The sequence below is a fragment of the Salvelinus namaycush genome, chromosome 20 (genome assembly GCF_016432855.1).
Source record: "Salvelinus namaycush isolate Seneca chromosome 20, SaNama_1.0, whole genome shotgun sequence".
NCBI lineage: Eukaryota > Metazoa > Chordata > Actinopteri > Salmoniformes > Salmonidae > Salvelinus > Salvelinus namaycush.
Window position 1 is genome coordinate 9,355,158 of NC_052326.1, and position 20,156 is coordinate 9,375,313.

The 20,156-nt window shown below is 42.3% G+C and overlaps 1 protein-coding gene across 2 annotated transcripts; it reads right to left on the reverse strand.

The window, feature by feature from the left end:
* Positions 1 to 1,199: 1,199 nt before the first annotated feature.
* LOC120065010 (DCC-interacting protein 13-alpha-like) lies at positions 1,200 to 19,692 on the reverse strand. 2 transcript variants are annotated; one of them, XM_039015649.1, is made up of 22 exons: positions 19,530 to 19,692; positions 10,790 to 10,888; positions 10,569 to 10,628; positions 10,297 to 10,368; positions 9,591 to 9,678; positions 9,328 to 9,369; positions 9,153 to 9,211; positions 8,861 to 9,007; positions 8,534 to 8,616; positions 8,201 to 8,359; positions 7,740 to 7,928; positions 7,547 to 7,589; positions 7,372 to 7,428; positions 7,031 to 7,122; positions 6,499 to 6,684; positions 6,302 to 6,351; positions 6,008 to 6,182; positions 5,884 to 5,920; positions 4,001 to 4,147; positions 3,083 to 3,133; positions 2,876 to 2,965; positions 1,200 to 2,685 (listed from the first exon to the last, which is right to left on the reverse strand). In XM_039015649.1, the coding sequence occupies exons 1-22, from the start codon at positions 19,581 to 19,583 to the stop codon at positions 2,530 to 2,532; spliced, it is 2,136 nt and encodes a 711-aa protein (XP_038871577.1). In that variant the 5' UTR covers positions 19,584 to 19,692; the 3' UTR covers positions 1,200 to 2,529. The 2 variants fall into 2 exon arrangements, with proteins under 2 accessions (XP_038871577.1, XP_038871576.1); XM_039015648.1 differs by having other exon boundaries at positions 6,302 to 6,354.
* Positions 19,693 to 20,156: the final 464 nt, after the last annotated feature.

Sequence of the window (20,156 nt, forward strand, 5' to 3'; positions counted from 1 at the left end):
CCTTATAGCCACGGCCCTAATTTAGCACTTTGTAATGCAGTATTGTTCTTGCTTCAACCTAGCAGATGAATACATTGACACCTCAGGAAGAAGGTATAGCAATACATTTATTAATTTATGAGCATACCACTATTGGTGTTAGGGGTACAAGATCAACATCATCATCTTGAAACAAAACATGGTTAATTGAAATGGTAGTAATAATGTTATGGGGAAAAAAGAACTGACAAGGATGTATGTGACAATTATTTTTCTTCATGATAGGATCCAAAGCACATGCAAACCTGTTAGCTAACGACGAGAGGCTGAGTGTAGACAAGGTCCTGAGACAGCAAAGCATCCCCAAACCATCACACCTCCACCAAGAACAAAGGTTCTTACTGCGGAATGCAGTGTTAGGTTTTCACCAGGCATAATGGGTTCAATGCCATCCAAAAAAATCATACTTTTGACTCATCTGTCCATAAATCATTCTTCAAAGAGTCTTGATGATCATCCAGGTGCTTCCAGGTGCTTTTTGACAAACTTGAGTCAACCTTTTGGATGAGATGGGTCCTATTATGTCTGGCGAAAACCAAACACTGCATTCAACAGTAAGAACCTCATACCAACGATCAAGCATGGTGGTGGTAGTGTGATGGTTTGGGGATGCTTTGCTGCCTCAGGACCTGGACGACTTGCCTTAATAGAAGGAACCATGATTCTACAGGAGAACGTCAGGCCACCCGTCTGTGAGTTGAAGCTGAAGCGCAGCTGGGTCATGCAGCAAGACAATGATCCAAAACAAGTCTACATGAACATGGCTAAAAAGCAATACATTTGACGTTTCGGAATGGCCTCGTCAAAGTCCAGACCTAACCCCAATTGAGATGTCGTGGCAGGACTTGAAACGAGCAGTTCATGCATGAAAACCCACAAATGTTGCTGAGTTAACATTGGGCCAAAATTCCTCCACAGCGATGTGAGAGACTGATCAACAACTACAGGAAGCATTTGGTTGCAGTCATTGCAGCTAAACGGTGGCACAACCAGTTATTGAGTGTAAGGGGGAAATGGGGAATTGGGTGTTGCATAACTTTGTTAACTAAATAAATAAAATAAGTATGACTTTTATTTGTTATTTGTAAACTCAGGTTCCCTTTATCTAATATTAGGTTTTGGTTGAAGATCTGATAACATTCAGTATCAAAAATATGCAAAAACAGAAAAAATCATAAAGGGGGCAAGTACTTTTTCACAGCACTGTGCATTATAAACTGGGTGCTTCGAGCTATGAATTCTGATTGGCTGACAGCCATGGTATATCAGACCGCATACCGCGGGTTTGACAAAACACGTTTTACTGCTATAATTATGTCGGTAAATAGTTTATAATAGCAATAAGGCACCTTGGGGGGGGGGGGGTTGTGGTGTATTGGCCGTATACCACGACTAAGGGCTGTATCCAGGCACTTGGTGTTGCTTCGTGCATAAGAACAGCCCTTAGCCATGGTATATTGGCCATATACCCCACCCCTTCAGACCTTATTGCTTAAATTAGACAATATGTATACTGTTTACACAAACAATACAGAAATCTATTATTACAGTGTTAACATGTGCAATGTCTTCCAACCATATTAATACACTCTACAATCTCTAACTTTTAGAAAGCCATAGTATTCAGTCAGAACTGCACCTGAATTTCCAAATAAACAAAACCAGAAAAGCATTATTTTTATTCTTCCATATTTTCTGCCAGTATACTTCTATATAATTGCGAGTATAAAATACATGATCATTTACACAAGGTGTAGAATGATCCGGAAGGATTCTTTTGATTGTTCAGTCACACGGTTCTTTTTCTACTCTTCTTTTCTTAGCTAGTGGGGTCTTTTTTTTCTATTTTTTTTTTAATGTTATGAAGTATTTTTTGGGCCCTTTATTGATCAAGTCTATCTGCACTCTGAATCCTGTTCCTTCATTGACCAACAGTAGGAGCCAGAGGTGAACCCAGAGAGAGGCTGTATCTGTGCAGGCCCAGGGTTGAGGAGCCAAGGTGGGGGTCTGGAGAGGAACCAAGTCCACCTCTAACTGTCTGTTTTCATGGGATACTACTTTGTGGTAACACATAGTCAAGCCTGTCCCTTGTAGCCTGGGTGCGAGTCTGTTTCTGCTCTCTTGCCAACTCCTTATGGAATTGTCATGCAATTGTTTGGTTCGACAATGACAATGGAGTAGGCAAAAGCACAAACAGATCTGGGACAAGGTTATGTCTCTCGTGGGCGTTTCTTCTGAAAAGCACATTGGTGGGGGGGTTAGCCTATCCAGCAGAGGATCAAAGCCAGCAGTTGCATCGTTGATTTGTGTAAAAGTTTAACTTTGGCTCAACTTGGTGAAATTGTCCCCAACAGTTGCATTTCTCAAGGTCTCCTCAAGTCACCTCTTCAAGCTGCCTCCCTCCATTGAAAATGACTGACTTCCAGTGGTTTGGTCATCCAAAGTAGTATTCAGTGAAAGGTAACAGTAACATCTCTCGGTTCCATTCTGTTAGGCCTCTGACTCACCCTTCTCCCGCCCCTCCACTCCTGCAACGCTGTCCTCTGACTGGCTGTTGCTCAGCACCAGGAACTGTCCGTCAGTGCCAGCGGCAAGGGGGGTGGGGCGACTGAAGGCGGCAATCAAACGGCTCTGTTCCTCTAGGTCCTGTGGGTTCATTAAAATTGATTGATTAATCAATCAATTAATCAAATCATTCGGTTTACTGTAACATCATTGAACACAGAATGTAATAGAGTTATGATTACAGACAAGAAACCGGTCAAGATAGGCGTTGATTTATAAGTCAACGAGAATAGGATACTATATTGTGATTTTGATAGATTTTCTGGGACACCTTTTCTATCTGTTTCTGTTTACTCAGCTCCTCCTGCTGTTTCTCCTTGGCCTTGTCCTGCTCCTTCTTCTTCTCCGTGGCTTTGCGATCCTGAATCAGCAACAAAAAAAAAAAGGAAAACAGTAAAGGTCCCACATGAGCAACGAAGGTTCATCTTAACAAATGAATTCCACTAGAACAGAGAGCTCTAGTTCTCACATTTCTTACCATCTCCGAGTGGAAAGCTATCTGTTTGGCCAGCCCCACACTGTCACAGATCTGAAAGGAGAACAACACAACATACACTCAGAGATAACGAGAAATGACCATGGGTAACAGTAGACACACATGCAAATGTCTTCATTTTGCCACAACATGGAACCTATAAGCTGTTTTAACTGATAGTGCCATTACTACACAGACACAATATGCTTATTCCTAGCCAGGACTTGTTCCTGACCATAAAAAGACATTTGCACGTGTGGTTGACCAGGAAAATGTGGTGTAACTATGCCCTAGTTACAGCCTTAAACTACTGGCTCTACCTACATATCTGTTATGGGATTTTTATGAATAATTACTAAATTATGTATACATTTAACTTAGAACTATAACTAAACAGAATACTACTATGTTACTGTGTGGATGTATGAATCTTATTATAATCATAATACTGAATATAATGTGTGTAGTTTTAGTCAAGAATTAGAACAAGGACTTTCTGTTCCTTGTTAGAAACGAATGGAGCTATCGTCAGACCGGCTGGAATGCTGTGTTCCTTACAGGACATTCTGTCTCTACCCAGGGAGGGGAGAGACCTTGGGCTAGTAGTAGATTGTTTAACAGGTGGCAGACAATGTGGGAAGGCTTGTGAACTATATTGCCATTGTATCCGAGAGGAGGAAGGACATTTTAAAAACCTATGACGTCATTTTTATTATATAACCTGATGTAAATTGTACTATGATTAGAGCTCTCGAAAATAAACGCTACTGATTAATTATGAGACTGGTCTCTGTCCATTTTATGCAAATAAGTATCTTACAAATTCTTAGAAACGGACAGAGTATTTTAATTGAACATAAAAATAAATTCCTCTAACAATATCATGGAATAAGAAAAACTACACAGCAGAGCAGAATCTACCTTTTCCCCATCATTGTTGGACTCAAAGATGTAGCAGACAATGATTGGTCGTCCGTCCACCCTGCCTTCTGCTGTCTGCAGAACAAATCCAAACAGACGCTTGTTCTCCTGGTGGGCAGCACACAACACCACGCTGGAGAGAGGGAACTGGGGGAGGGAGAAGGAAATCAAGAAGTCACGTGAACCACCATGTCTAGACAATCTCATGTATCTTGACAGTGATAATACACACAGTTGAAGTCGGAAGTTTACATACACCTTAGCCAAATACTTTAAACTCAGTTTCACAATTCCTGACATTTAATCCTAGTAAAAATTTCCTGTCTTAGGTCAGTTAGGATCACTACTTTATTTTAAGAATGTGAAATGTCAGAATAATAGTGGAGAGAATGATTTATTTCAGCTTTTATTTATTTTATCGCATTCCCAGTGGGTCAAAAGTTTACATACACTCAATTAGTATTTGGTAGCATTGCCTTTAAATTGTTTAAATTGGGTCAAACGTTTCAGGTAGCCTTCCACAAGCTTCCCACAATAAGTTGGGTGAATTTTGGCCCATTCCTCCTGACAGAGCTGGTGCAACTGAGTCAGGTTTGTAGGCCTCCTTGCTCGCACACGCTTTTTCAGTTCTGCCCACAAATTTTCTATAGGCTTGAGGTCAGGGCTTTGTGATGGCCACTCCAATACCCTGACTTTGTTGTCATTAAGCCATAACTTTGGAAGTATGCTTGGGGTCATTGTCCATTTGGAAGACCCATTTGCGACCAAGCTACAACTTCCGGACTGATGTCTTGAAATGTTGCGTCAATATATCCACATCATTTTCAATCCTCATGATGTCATCTATTTTGTGAAGTGCACCAGTCCCTCCTGCAGCAAAGCACCCCCACAACATGATGCTGCCACCCCCGTGCTTCACGGTTGGGATGGTGTTCTTCTGCTTACAAGCCTCCCCCTTTTCCTCCAAACATAACGATGGACATTATTGCCAAACTGTTCTATTTTTGTTTCATCAGACCAGAGGACATTTCTCCAAAAAGTACGATCTTTGTCCCCATGTGCAGTTGCAAACCGTAGTCTGGCTTTTTAATGGCGGTTTTGGAGCAGTGGCTTCTTCATTGCTGAGCGGCCTTTCAGGTTATGTCGATATAGGACTCGTTTTACTGTAGCTATAGATACTTTTGTGCCTGTTTCCTCCAGCATCTTCACAAGGTCCTTTGCTGTTGTTCTGGGATTGATTTTCACTTTTCGCACCAAAGTACGTTCATCTCTAGGAGACAGAACGCGTCTCCTTCCTGAGCGGTATGAGGCCTGCGTGGTCCCATGGTGTTTATACTTGCATACTATTGTCTGTACAGATGAACGTGGTACCTTCAGGTGTTTGGAAATTGCTCCCAAGGATGAACCAGACTTGTGGAGGTCTACACTTTTATTTCTGAGGTCTTGGCTGATTTCTTTTGATTTTCCCATGGTGTCAAGCAAAGAGGCACTGAGTTAGAAGGTAGGCCTTGAAATACATCCACAGGTACACCTCCAATTGACTCAAATGATGTCAATTAGCCTATCAGAAGCGTCTAAGGACATGACATAATTTCCTGGAATTTTCCAAGCTGTTTAAAGGCACAGTCAACTTACTGTATGTAAACTTCTGACCCATAGGAACTGTGATACAGTGAATTATAAGTGAAATAATCGGTCTTTAAACAATTGTTGGAAAAATTACTTGTGTCATGCACAAAGTAGATGTTCTAACCGACTTGCCAAAACTATAGTTTGTTAACAAGAAATTAGTGGAGTGGTTGAAAATCGAGTTTTAATGACTCCAACCTAAGTGTATGTAAACTTCCGACTTCAACTGTACAATCAATCAGTCACATGCCTACCCTCAGCCGTGTGATTTGTGTCTGAGGATCGATTAGCCTGAAAACAAAACAACACACAGGATAAGTCTATGAATTTAATGAATTTCCATGCCTGTATAATAAGGGCAAAGAGCTTGTGTCTCACTTGAGGCATTCGCAGGTGACCAGCAGGTGAGACTCCGTCATCCTGAAGATGTTGTGTATGGCTCTGGCTGCTAGGATCTGTCTCATGGTCTCATAGATGATGTCAGAGCTGTCCGCATTTTTCACCTCCATACAGCCCAGGAAATGCGCAATGAACAGCTGGTGCAGGATAGAGCCTGGATAGACACATATTGACAATTTTATTTTTCACGGAAATTCATCAGCCTTTAACCTGACCACCTGAGAAACACACACGCACACGCACACGCACACACACACACACACACACACCTACCTTCACTCTCCTCAGCTGGTGTGCCTCCTGATTCACCAAAAGGATTGGTCCTTCTTTCAAAACCGGGGAGCAAAGAAACACACCCACATCTTAAGAACATGACTGGCACAGTGTAGTAGACTCAGAACTATTTTCCATTCAACACATTCCATGGGCTGCCCATATACAATGTTAAGGAAGCCCTGGTTAGTACCGACCTTCCCAGTCCGACAGCCTTCGCCTGTCCTGCGTCCTCCTCGCTGACTGGAGAGATGATGTCAAACTGGATCGGCGTGTTTGGAGCCACCAGTGCGTCCAAGGAGAGGACGGAGAGGGCCGGGGAGGCCGTCTCAGAGCCTGCCGAGCTCACACTGCTGGCCCGCGCTGCCGGTGGCCGCCCTTGTCTACACGGGACGGATAGATGTAGAGACGGATGGACGAGACCCAGGGAACAGAAAAGAGATGGAGGTTAGAGAGATGGAAGCGAGGGATGCTAGCCTCATTGAACATAAGAAGAAAGGTATACTCAAGAAACCTTTCACTACAGTAGAGTCAGGAGTTTTTCCAGACCATGTGACTAAACCAGGAAAAACACTTGTCTCCAAGTTACAGGGTGAGCTAGGCTAGGCTAGTTATAGGCTGTACTGTGTATAACCAAGCCTAGAGATTTTCGTAGTCAGATCAGGAAAAACTCCAGGACCAAATAATGAAGTCTATGATTGTGTGAGGAGAGACGGTTCAGAAACCCACGTGCTCGGCCGCATACTCTCATGCCTCTGCTGGAATGAGGGAGACGGTGTCACAGCCTCAAGAGCTGATTGGTTCACTCTGGCTGCGATTTCCTGCCAATAGAAAGAGGGCATTTCAGCAAAGAGGAAATGCGCTTGACAACAGCTCGGCAACAGAGAGAAAGAGGGGAGATGAGATTCACACTAACCACATCCCATCCCAGACATCCAGCACTGGCTAGGTGAATGTCACACCATGGACACACACAGGGACGTTGGAGCATTGCTCTATCTATGATAATATGAACTAAATATAAAGATGATGCAAGCACAGGCTTTTCCAGAGCATAGCAAGATACTCACCTCTGGGTTCTCACTGAGATATATCCTCTTTGAGATGTTGTTAATCGTTGCAATCCACTGAGGGAGGAAAGAGGAGCACAGGATAGTGTTATTAAGAGATACCACAGCTACATTATACATGTATACAATACATAAACACATCCACAGTACACTTTCATTAAAACTACTGTCTCACCTCTTCACAATCCTTCCTGCTCTCTGCCTGCAAGATGGCCACTCTGAAACAAAGACCGAGCGCATCAGCAACTTCTGTGGAAATTCACATTTTTTGTGTGTGACCAAGTTAGAAAGCTTCAGGTAACAACGAAACGTCATAAAGCGGTTATCACTAGTAAAAAAAAAAAAAGCTTTAATATGCAGTCAATTACTTCTTGCCGTCGAAGGATGTGATCTGGAAGCAGAAGCGTCGGTCCTCACAGTCCACGGCCATGACGGAGCAGTTGTCTATATCCATGACAAGACCGCCCGCCACGTCCCCCCGCGCCTGGCTCATCAGGTTCCCTCCCTGGGTGAAGAAGTACTGCCGCTCCCAGGATGAAGACACTAAGCCCGTTTTACTTAGGGAACACAGTTAGGAGTAAAAACATGGTAGAAACATATTGTCGTTCCGATTAAGGCATTTTGGACCGTATTCACTTTCACTAGAAATGAATAAAACCATCAGTTTAAAAACAAGCAGGAGCTGCCCTACTGTTGCTTCAAATAGAAACGAGCAGACTTTTTATTTGATTTCCTAACGCAGGTTTATTTCAAATATATGTTGGTCTTGAACTACAGTGTTGCAGCACTGAGGAAGGTCAGTTTGTTTGGCTAGGCAGTCATTTCTTACTTGCGAGTGTTGAGGTAGCCGGCCTTGCGTGTGAGGTTGCGGTTGACAGGAACCAGGCTTAGGTCTGGGTCGGGCATGTAGAGGAGGTCATTGGCCTGCTCCATATCCTGGATGGTCTGTTGCATCACATCCACCTCCCCGGCCATCTCCCTGCGGACACTGGACACAACCACACACATTACACGCCCGGCCTTAAAAACATTGTAAGCAATATGACAATTCCACTTGGCCTAATAGAGGGCAGGATGGAGCTACCACCATTGCTGAAGGCTATCCAATCTTTTCAGATCTCTACAAATCCCAAGGGGTTGGGGGCTAGGAGATGAAGCTTACTTCTGAACACTGGTTCCTATGCCAGTGAGGAAGTCTTCCCACTGCTGGGTGAGGTTCTCTGATCCCAGCTTGAAGAAGCTGATCTGGGATATACAGAGAGACAGACATGCTGATCAGAATATATGCTCGAGCAGAGAGAGAGAGAGAGAAATACAGAGAGCAAGCGAGCGAGAGAGAGAAAGAAATACAGAGAGCAAGCGAGCGAGAGAGAGAAAGAAATAGAGAGCGAGCGAGAGAGAGAGAAAGAAATAGAGAGCGAGCGAGAGAGAGAGAAAGAAATAGAGAGCGAGAGAGAGAGAGGAGAGAGAGAAAGTAAGGCTGATGTACCTGTGCTTGCATGTATCCCAGCAGTGGCTCCAGCAGGGACATCTTCTTCTTGTACTGCAGCGTGTTGAGGGCTGTGAAGTAGTGCATCATGGTCTGGTGCTGCTTCTTCCTGGCGGTGTACACATCCTCCATCACCTCGCCCTTCACCTGGAGAGAAGACACACACACACACATACACACACACAACAAACGCACACAGACATACACAAAGATGCGCACACACAAATGTCAGGTTTTATTTGGTGAGGAAGTTATTGTTACAACAACGTCACGTTATATTCAGAAACCTCACCTTCTCATTGTCCCTCCGTTTAGAGAGACGGCTGTATCTGTTGATGGCCATGTCGTGATCTGTAGACGGAAAATGCAAAGAGTGGTTATTACATTTACAACATGGGCTTGTGACAAGACATCATGCCAACATCACAACATTTGTTTTCATGTTTTACTGAATAGTTCTCGCTCACCATCGCTGGCTATCTGGAACACTTCCTTCAGGGTCAGGATCTCTGTAGGGGAGAGAGAGAAGGTTAACGTCCATTTCAAACTGCTCACACGGCCACTACCAAGCGCAGCCACCTTCGAACGACATGCCCTTTGGGACCAGGGTTCGATCCCCAGTCCCACCTCTTTACCATTCATCCCTGTAATCTGTCTCCATCTCTCAGAAATGTACATTATCTCTATATAAACAACACAAAATGAGAATGGAACTCTTTCAGAGTCTTACCTTTTAAGTCCCTCTCCTTAAACTGAGTGATGGGAAACATCATGGCGTCAGCCAGCTGAGTGGACAGCACTGCATGACAGGAACTCAGCTGTGGGAGAGAAGATAGGTTAGTTACATTACTGAATCTCCTCAGGGAAATTTGTCTCGTGTTTCTCATCAGACAGGTGGAGAGGAGAGGTGGGGGAGGTTAGAGAGATGGAAGAGATAGAAGGATGAAAGATGGAAGGGAGATGGAAAAACAGAGTGAAGGAAGGGATGGCTTGAAGTGAAGAGTGAGGGAGTAGCCTATGTGGAGTGAATGATGGGAGAGGTTAAGACGGAGAGAAGGAAAGGAGAGAAGAAACGTAGAGGTTAAGACGGACGGAAAGGAGGAAGCAATAGAAGAAAGAAAGAGAAAGGAAGGGAGAAGTTAAAGTGGGAGTGTTTACAGTGTAGTGTAATTAATGAAGGTTAAGACACAGAGAGAAAGAGAGAAGGAAGAAAAGGAAAGGAGAGAAGAAAGAGGTTAAGATGAAGAGAATGGAGGAATTGAAGAGTAGGGAGAGGTAAACGTGCAGTGGGAGAGTGTGTATAGTGTAGTGTAATTATGAAAGGTAGAGATTTAAAAAGGTTAAGACAGTGTAATCCTATTTGAGCAGCGGCGTGCCACAGCGAGGAGGATGAGTTGATGAGGGCAGAGCAGCGGACCCGCTGCGTGTGTTCTCACCTCGTCTATGACTTTGGCAAACTGCTGCAGAGTGGAGCTCATGACCTCATCGTCGCAGCAAAGAGGGAAACGCTGCAAAGACAGCCCAGTCAGCCCTAATCCATTTTACATTCCCGTTTCAGTCATTTATCAGACGCTCTTATCTGGAGGGACATAGTCAGCGCATTCAACTAATGTTCAAACCGTAAGGGTTTCTTGGAAGACGCATGAAAAATAAATACATACATACTGTACATCATTCCAGCATGTTGACAATGAGAACATAGTGCTACCTGTTTCTCATACTCCTTCAGAAGCTTGGAGGTGAGATGGGTGGCAGCACTCAACTCATTCTGAAAAAAAGAGTCATGTCTGTTTCATCTAATTAACTGTAGGAGCAATATAAAGAAAAGGTGTGAGTGAGAGTATGAGTGTGTGCATGCTTGCATTTTTGCTTGTTTTTAAAAGCCTGGACACTAACTGACATGAGTGTATCCCAGAGGTCATTGCTCACCTGTGCATCGTAGATTCTGTGCATGGCCTGGAAGAGCTGCTGGGAGTATTTAGATATAGCAGCTGCATCCTCCTCAAACACACCGAGCAGGGAGCGCGTCTGGCAACAGAGAAACACACTGGATGAAGGAAGCACTCAACTCAGGAAACATTCAGGTTAGGCTTACCTGAAGTAGGTAGCTTAGATGGCACACTTATGTCACCCTTGTGCAAGGCTAATCTGGTCCCAGATCTGTAGCTTTAGCCAACCCCTCTGACTATTGTAGACACGCCACCGGTGGAGGCTCCTCAGAGGAATGGGAGGACCATCCCACTCAGGGAATTTCATAAAAATTGAAATAATGAACATTAAAAATGTTTTCCTTTTTCAATTAAATTATACTAAATACTACATAACTGATTAAAAACACTGTTTCGCAATGAAGTGCTACAGTAGCCTCAACAGCACCCTCCTCTGGGTACATCGACTTCAATACAAAACCTAGGAGGCTCATGGTTCACACCTTCTTCCATGGACTTATGGAGTAAATATGACGACGTGTTCCAACCTATCAGATCTCTTGCAGTATGAACTAACATCTCGCCCATCCAGTCTAAGGATCAGTGAATGAATGTAGTACCGAAAGCATAAGCTACAGCTAGCTAGCACTGCAGTGCATAAAATGTGGTGAGAAGTTGACTCAAAGACAGAGAAAGACAACAGTTGAACAGTTTTGAACAAATTAATTTCTTAAAAAATTGAGAAGCAGCAGAGAGAGAGAGAGAGAGAGATATTTCATTGTATTTTTTCTTCTTCTTAGTTTACCTTTCACTTACTTCGCTGATGCAGCTAATTTAGCCTACTCAAACTGGCTCAAACAGAGAGGAATGCTATTTATGTTAGCTAGCTGGCTAAGGCTATCCAACAACGCAACTCTTCCAAGTCAAGGTAAGCTTTCGGTTTTATTAATTTATTGCCACCGGGGACCACCAGTGTAACTGTTAAACTGCTTGCTGTACACTGTACTGCGTGATTATACACATGGATTAGATTGTGGGTTTACTAATGCGTTAGTTCTAGTTTGCTGACTATAAAGTTAATATGGTAACAACGATGTAGGCTGGTTAGCGATTATGGTATGAAGGTTTGGCTTGGAGAGGTTTTTGCACTTGGTCACAGACAGCTGTTGTGTTATGTAGTGAAGTCCACAAGTGAAGGGAAAAGAAGAGAGGAGAGCGTGTAGATGCAAGAAGGAATTATACAACAAGAAAAGTGACGCTTTATGTGACTGCTATGAAAGTGAACTGTGTGCGCGTGTGATCAGGGGTGTATTCATTCTGCCGATTCTGTTGCAAAATGTCATTTGTTTGACAGATGGGATAGTTTAATTGCTGCAGAATGCTGTGGTAGCCATGCTGGTTTGCGCTTAGTGGGACTATCATTTGTTTTTCAACAGGACAATGACCCAGCACACTAGAGGTCGACCGATTAATCGGAATGGCCGATTAATTAGGGCAGATTAATTAGGGCAGATTTCAAGTTTTCATAACAATCGGAAATCTGTAAAAAAAAAAAAATACACCTTTATTTAACTAGGCAAGTCAGTTAAGAATTCTTATCTCACATTCTTATTTTCAATGACGGCTAGGAACGGTGGGTTAACTGCCTTGTTCAGGGGCAGAACAACAGATTTTTACCTTGTCAGCTCAGGTATTCAATCTTGCAACCTTACGGTTAACTAGTCCAACGCTCTAACCACCTGCCTCACGAGGAGCCCGCCTGTTACACAAATGCAGTAAGAAGCCAAGGTAAGTTGCTCGCTAGCATTAAACTTTTCTTATAAAAAACAATCAATCAATCAATCAATCATAATCACTAGTTATAACTACACATGGTTGATGATATTACTAGTTTATCTAGCGTGTCCTGCGTTCCATATAATCGATGCAGTGCGCATTCGCGAAAAAGGACGGTCGTTGCTCCAACGTGTACCTAACCATAAACATCAATGCCTTTCTTAAAATCAATACACAGAAGTAAATATTTTTTAAACCTGCATATTTAGCTAAAAGAAATCCAGGTTAGTAGGCAATATTAACACTTCTCTTGCGTTCATTGCACGCAGAGTCAGGGTATATGCAACAGTTTGGGCCGCCTGGCTCATTGCGAACTAATTTGCCTGAATTTTACGTAATTATGACATAACATTGAAGGTTGTGCAATGTAACAGGAATATTTAGACTTATGGATGCCACCCGTTAGATAAAATACAGAACGGTTCCGTATTTCACTGAAAGAATAAACATTTTGTTTTCGAGATGATAGTTTCCGGAATCAACCATATTAATGACCTAAGGCTCGTATTTCTGTGTGTTATTATGTTATAATTAAGTCTATGATTTGATAGAGCAGTCTGACTGAGCGGTGGTAGGCACCAGCAGGCTCGTAAGCATTCATTCAAACAGCACTTTCGTGTGTTTTGCCAGCAGCTCTTCACAATGCTTCAAGCATTGCGCTGTTTATGACTTCAAGCCTATCAACTCCCGAGATTAGGCTGGTGTAACCAATGTGAAATGGCTAGCTAGTTAGCGGGGTGCGCGCTAATAATCACTCGCTCTGAGACTTGGAGTTGTTGTTCCCCTTGCTCTGCATGGGTAACGCTGCTTCGAGGGTGGCTGTTGTCGATGTGTTTCTGGTTCGAGCCCAGGTAGCGGCGAGGAAAGGGATGGAAGCTATACTGTTACACTGGCAATACTAAAGTGCCTATAAGAACATCCAATAGTCAAAGGTATATGAAATACAAATGGTATAGAGAGAAATAGTCCTATAATTCCTATAATAACTACAACCTAAAACTTCTTACCTGGGAATATTGAAGACTCATGTTAAAAGGAACCACCAGCTTTCATATGTTCTCATGTTCTGAGCAAGGAACTTAAACGTTAGCTTTCTTACATGGCACATATTGCACTTTTACTTTCTTCTTCAACACTTTGTTTTTGCATTATTTAAACCAAATTGAACATGTTTCATTATTTATTTGAGGCTAAATTGATTTTATTGATGTATTATATTAAGTTAAAATAATTGTTCATTCAGTATTGTTGTAATTGTCATTATTACAAATACATTTTCAAAAATAGGCCGATTTAATCGGTATCGGCTTTTTTTGGTCCTCCAATAATTGGTATCGGTATCGGCGTTGAGAAATCATAATCGGTCGACCTCTACAACACACCTCCAGGCTGTGTATGGGCTATTTGACCAAGAAGGAGAGTGATGAAGAGGGCACGACAAAACCTATTCCCCCTCAGGAGACTGAAAAGTTTTCGCATGGGTCCTCAGATCCTCAAAAGGTTCTACAGCTGCACCATCGAGAGCATCCTGACTTGTTGCATCACTGTCTGGTATGGCAACCACTTGGCCTCCAACCGCAAGGCACTACAGAGGGTAGTGCGTACAGCCCAGTACATCACTGGCACAAAGCTTCCTGCCATCCACGACCTCTATACCAGGAGGTATAGAGGAAGGCCCTAAAAATTGTAGGAAGGCCCTAAAAATTGTCAGACTCCAGCCACCCTAGTCATAGACTGTTCTCTCTGCTACCGCATGGCAAGCGGTACCGGAGCGCCAAGTCTAGTTCCAAGAGGCTTCTAAACAGTTTTTTAACTTCCAAGCCATAAGACTCCTGAAAATCTAATGAAATGGCTACCCAGACTATTTGCATTGCCCCCCCTTCCCCCTTTTACGCCGCTGCTACTCTCTGTTGTTATCATCTATGCAAAGTCACTTTAATACCTCTACCTACATGTATATACAGTTGAAGTCGGAAGTTTACATACACCTTAGCCAAATACATTTAAACTCAGTTTCACAATTCCTGACATTTAATCGTAGTAAAAATTCCCTGGCAGTTAGGATCACCACTTTATTTTAAGAATGTGAAATGTCAGAATAATTGTAGAGAGAATGATTTATTTCAGCTTTTATTTCTTTCATCACAATCCCAGTGGGTCAGAAGATTACATACACTCAATTAGTATTTGGTAGCATTCCCTTTAAATTGTTTAAAATTGGGTCAAACGTTTCGGGTAGCCTTCCACAAGCTTCCCACAATAAGTTGGGTGAATTTTGGCCCATTCCTCCTGACAGAGCTGGTGCAACTGAGTCAGATTTGTAGGCCTCCTTGATCGCACACGCTTTTTCAGTTCTGCCCATAAATTTTCTATAGGATTGAGGTCAGGGCTTTGTGATGGCCACTCCAATACCTTGACTTTGTTGTTCTTAAGCCATTTTGGACGTATGCTTGGGGTCATTGTCCATTTGGAAGACCCATTTGCGACCAAGCTTCAACTTCCTGACTGATGTCTTGAGATGTTGCTTCAATATATCCACATCATTTTCTTCCCTCATGATGTCATCTATTTTGTGAAGTGCACCAGTCCCTCCTGCAGCAAAGCACCCCCACAACATGATGCTGCCACCCCCGTGCTTCACGGTTGGGATGGTGTTTGTCGGCTTGCAAGCCTCCCCATTTCTCCTCCAAACATAACGATGGTCATTATGGCCAAACAGTTATATTTTTATTTCATCAGACCAGACGACATTTCTCCAAAAAGTACAATCTTTGTCTCCATGTGCAGTTGCAAACCGTAGTCTGGCTTTTTTATGGCGGTTTTGGAGCAGTGGCTTCTTCCTTGCTGAGCGTCCATTCAGGTTATGTCGATATAGGGCTTGTTTTACTGTGGATATAGATACTTTTGTACCTGTTTCCTCCAGCATCTTCACAAGGTCCTTTGCTGTTGTTCTGGGATTGATTTGCACTTTTCGCACCAAAATACGTTCATCTCTAGGAGACAGAACGCGTTTCCTTCCTGAGTGGTATGACGGCTGCGTGGTCCCATGGTGTTTATACCTGCGTACTATTGTTTGTACAGATGAACGTGGTACCTTCAGGAGTTTGGAAATTGCTCCCAAGGGTGAACCAGACTTGTGGAGGTCTACAATTTTATTTTTGAGTTCTTGGCTGATTTCTTTTCATTTTCCCATGACGTCAAGTTTGAAGGTAGGCCTTAAATACATCCACAGGTACACCTCCAATTGACTCAAATGATGTCAATTAGCCTATCAGAAGCTTCTAAAGCCAATTTTTCAAGCTGTTTAAAGGCACAGTCAACTTAGTGTATGTAAACTTCTGACCCACTGGAATTGTGATACAGTGAATTATAAGTGAAATAATCTGTCTGTAAACAATTGTTGGAAGAATTACTTGTGTCATGCACAAAGTAGATGTCCTAACCGACTTGCCAAAACTATAGTTTGTAAAGAAGAAATTTGTGGAGTGGTTGAAAAACTAGTTTTAATGACTACAGCCTAAGTGTATGTAAACTTCCGACTTAAACTGTATTACCTCAACTAACCGGTGCCCCCGCACATTGACTCTGTACCGGTACCCCCCTGTATATGGTCTCGCTATTGTTCTTTTACTGCTGCTCTTTAATTACTTGTTGCTTTCATTTTTTATTCTTATTTTTTTTAAACTGCATTGTTGGTTAGGGGCTCGTAAGTAAGCATTTCACTCTAAGGTCTACATCGGTTGTATTCGACGCATGTGACTAATAAAATTTGATTTGATGAAGTACTGCATCAGATGACCTAGCCTCCACAATCACCCGACCTCAACCCAATTGAGATGGTTTGGGATGAGTTGGACTGCAGAGTGAAGGAAAACAGCCAACAAGTGCTCAGCATATGTGGAAACTTTCCAGGTGAAGCTGTTTGAGAGAATCTCAAGCGTGTGCAATGCTGTCATCAAGGCAAAGGGTGGCTACTTTAAAGAAACTCAAATCTAAAATATATGTTGATTTGTTTAACACTTTTTTGGTTACTACATGATTCCATATGTGTTATTTCATAGTTTTGACGTCTTCACTATTATTCTACAATGTAGAAAATAGTAAAAATAAAGAAGAACCGTTGAATGGGTAGGTTTGTCCAAACTTTTGACTGGTACTGTACAATTATTAAAAATGACAGTGCCTTCAGAAAGTATTCACAGCCCTTGACTTTTGTTGTGTTACAACCTGAATTTATATGTATTAGGCGACCAACTACAGCGCTTCCTCACGGAGTGAACTTTCGCTGCGCTCACATGGATCATACTGGGGTTACAGATGAAAAAAAAAAACTAAATCTGCCGTTGGCACCCAGTCAAATTAGGCCGAAGGTTGCCTTGATAAATCTTGTTCATTCACTTAAATTAAATACAATGACTGTTATTGCATTAGCTGGGGATGTTGTTTGAAATGTCTGATACAACATACGTTGGTGACATAGTTATCAACCTACTGCATACCCCTTAAAAAATAACATTTTCATGTGCAGGGTGTGCTATTAGCATGCTAACACTCACTAAGACAGACTGGTAGAATAACTAGCATAGCTAGCCATCGCTAGAATTCACTGGTTGAAGTTAAAGTAACTTGAGTGTAATGGAGTTGACTGGTGACATGAACATACAGTACCAGTCAAAAGTTTGGACACACCTACTCATTTTTCTTTATTTTTACTATTTTTTACAAAAAACAATAATAGTGAAGACATCAAAACTATGAAATAACACATATGAAATCATGTAGTAACTAAAAAGGGTCAAACAAATCTAAATATATTTTAGATTCTCATCTCAAACCATCTCAATTGGGTTGAGGTTCGGTGATTGTGGAGGCCAGGTCATCTGATGCAGCACTCCATCACTCTCCTTCTTGGTCAAAGCCTGGAGGTGTGTTGGGTCATTGTCCTGTTGAAAAACAAATGATAGTCCCACTAAGCGCAAACCAGATGGGATGGCGTATCCCTGCAGAATGCTGTGGTAGCCATGCTAGTTAAGTGTGCCTTGAATTCTAAATATATCACTGACAGTGTCACCAGCAAAGCACCTCCACAACATCACACCTCCTCCATGCTTCACGGTGGGAACCACACATGCAGAGATCATCCATTCACCTGATCTGCGTCTCACAAAAATCTAAAATTTGGACTCATCAGACCAAAGGACAGATTTCCACCAGTCTAATGTCTATTGCTTGTGTTTCTTGGCCCAAGCAAGTCTCTTCTTATTATTGGTGTCCTTTGGTAGTGGTTTCTTTGCAGCAATTCAACCATGAAGGCCTGATTCAGTCTCCTCTGAAAAGTTGATGTTGAGATGTGTCTGTTACTTTAACTCTGTGAAGAATTTATTTGGGCTGCAATTTCTGAGGCTGGTAACTCTAATGAACTTATCCTCTGCATCAGAGGTAACTCTGGGTCTTCCTTTCCTGTGGCAGTCCTCATGAGAGCCAGTTTCATCATAGCGCTTGATGGTTTTTGGGACTGCACTAGTAGAAACTTTCAAAGTTCTTGAAATTTTCCAGAATGACTGATCTTAAAGTAATGATGGAATGCCATTTCTCTTTGCTTTTTTGAGCTGTTCTTGCCATAATATGGACTTGGTCTTTTACCAAATAGGGCTATCTTCTGTATACCACCCCTACCTTGTCACAACACAACTGATTGGCTCAAATGCATTAACAAGGAAAGAAATTCCACAAATTAACAAGGCACACCAGTTAATTGAAATGCATTCCAGGTGACTACCTCATGAAGCTGGTTGAGAGAATGCCAGGAGTGTGCAAAGTTGTCATAGAGGCAAAGGGTGGCTACTTTGAAGGATCTCAAATCTATTTTTTATTTGTTTAACACTTTTTTGGTTACTACATGATTCCATATGTGTTATTTCATAGTTTTGTCTTCACTAGTATTTTACAATGTAGAAAATAGTAAAAATAAAGAAAAACCCTTGAATAAGTAGGTGTGTCCAAACTTTTGACTGGTACTGTATATCAATGGAACGAAGGTATACCCAAACGCGCTTCAGCCCAGCTTAAATTCAAAAGGGGAAATCAGGTACTAGACTGAGGGACTTGAAAATCCCCAAAACATTCCTTACCCCAGGATACTTCAACTGGTGACTATCCGGGAGAATAAAGAAAAGGAGCACTCTGTTGCTGCATAACTCTGACTGTTTACTTGCCCCGTCAATAAATCTATAAGATTTACGCAGCAACAGAGTGCTCCTTTTCTTTATTCTCCCGGATAGTCACCAGTTGTAGTATCCTGGGGTAAGGAATGTTTGCGCATGTGCCAGGTGATATAAATTTCAACCTCAGTACATGCGCTCCAAAAAGTCGGGTGAATGGTTTCTTGTGGATATTTAAAAAAATAAAATGTCGACCAGCTGAAGGACCAACCACACAGACAACTGGTAGAGTATGTTCAAACGTAATTTCATTAAACATTCTGTGCTTTGTTATTAGGCAACCTCGTCCCTAGACAGGAGAAAGTGGTGCAAGCTGCCAGAGACTAACAGTAGCCAGCCAGCTAGAGTAAGGATGGTCACGTAACATGGCAGTAGCTCATTTATGTGTTCAACAACACAAGGGTGTGTGATGTGTTTCACTAGAAAACCATTAGCGTGCATACTTTTAGCAGGTGGTGCAAAGGCCAATATTAATAATGTTGTATAAATAGTTAATACCATTAACAGCTGGCAAATATGACGAGGCCAGTTATCACTTTTTGAGCCATTTGACAACTCTTGATGCTTGCTCGAGCGAGTTAGCAGGGCTAGCGCTTTTGCTGCGCTTTTGCTGCGCTTTTGCACGGCACAAAGACGAGAGAGATAAAGCTAGCAGGCTACAGAGCATAGCGTGAAATATATTACCTGCGGACTGTCCTCGAATGTCTCCTCTATTGGTAATTTATCTATTCCAGGCATGGCTATAGTTAGCTATTTCAATTCGTATCAATTTGAACTGTAATATGTCAATAAGAAACAGAAGCGCTGACTATCACTCCCACAGAATTTTTTCCCCCTTTATAGATAGATCCACAACACCCCAAACAGCTCCTCCCACATGCGGATAAGGGACACACTTGGAGCGGTAGTCACTAGTTACCACAGCCACGAAGTCATAATTATGGCTGAACCACAGAGTTTATATACCCAGAGGCGCAACATCGCGATACTTCCGGGAACGCTTGCGAAACAGACCATGCCGGGGTTTGAGAAGTCAATATGAGAAGTGAAAAAAGATTACATAGTTGTTCATTTTCTTGAAATCTAAAGGCACAACCTACATTCGAGCCAATGTCTTATGTAGTTGAACATGATATTACTCCAACCTCGTGAAAGTGACAAACTGACACTTTTAGATTTTCGTCAAACCTAACTTTAAATCGAAGGAGTGCCCTTGATTTGACGGCCTGCACATTAACAATTCGGCGAGAAACGACCATTAAGTCCATGGCTGCATTCCAAACACTTAAAATACACACCCTATCCCCTCAG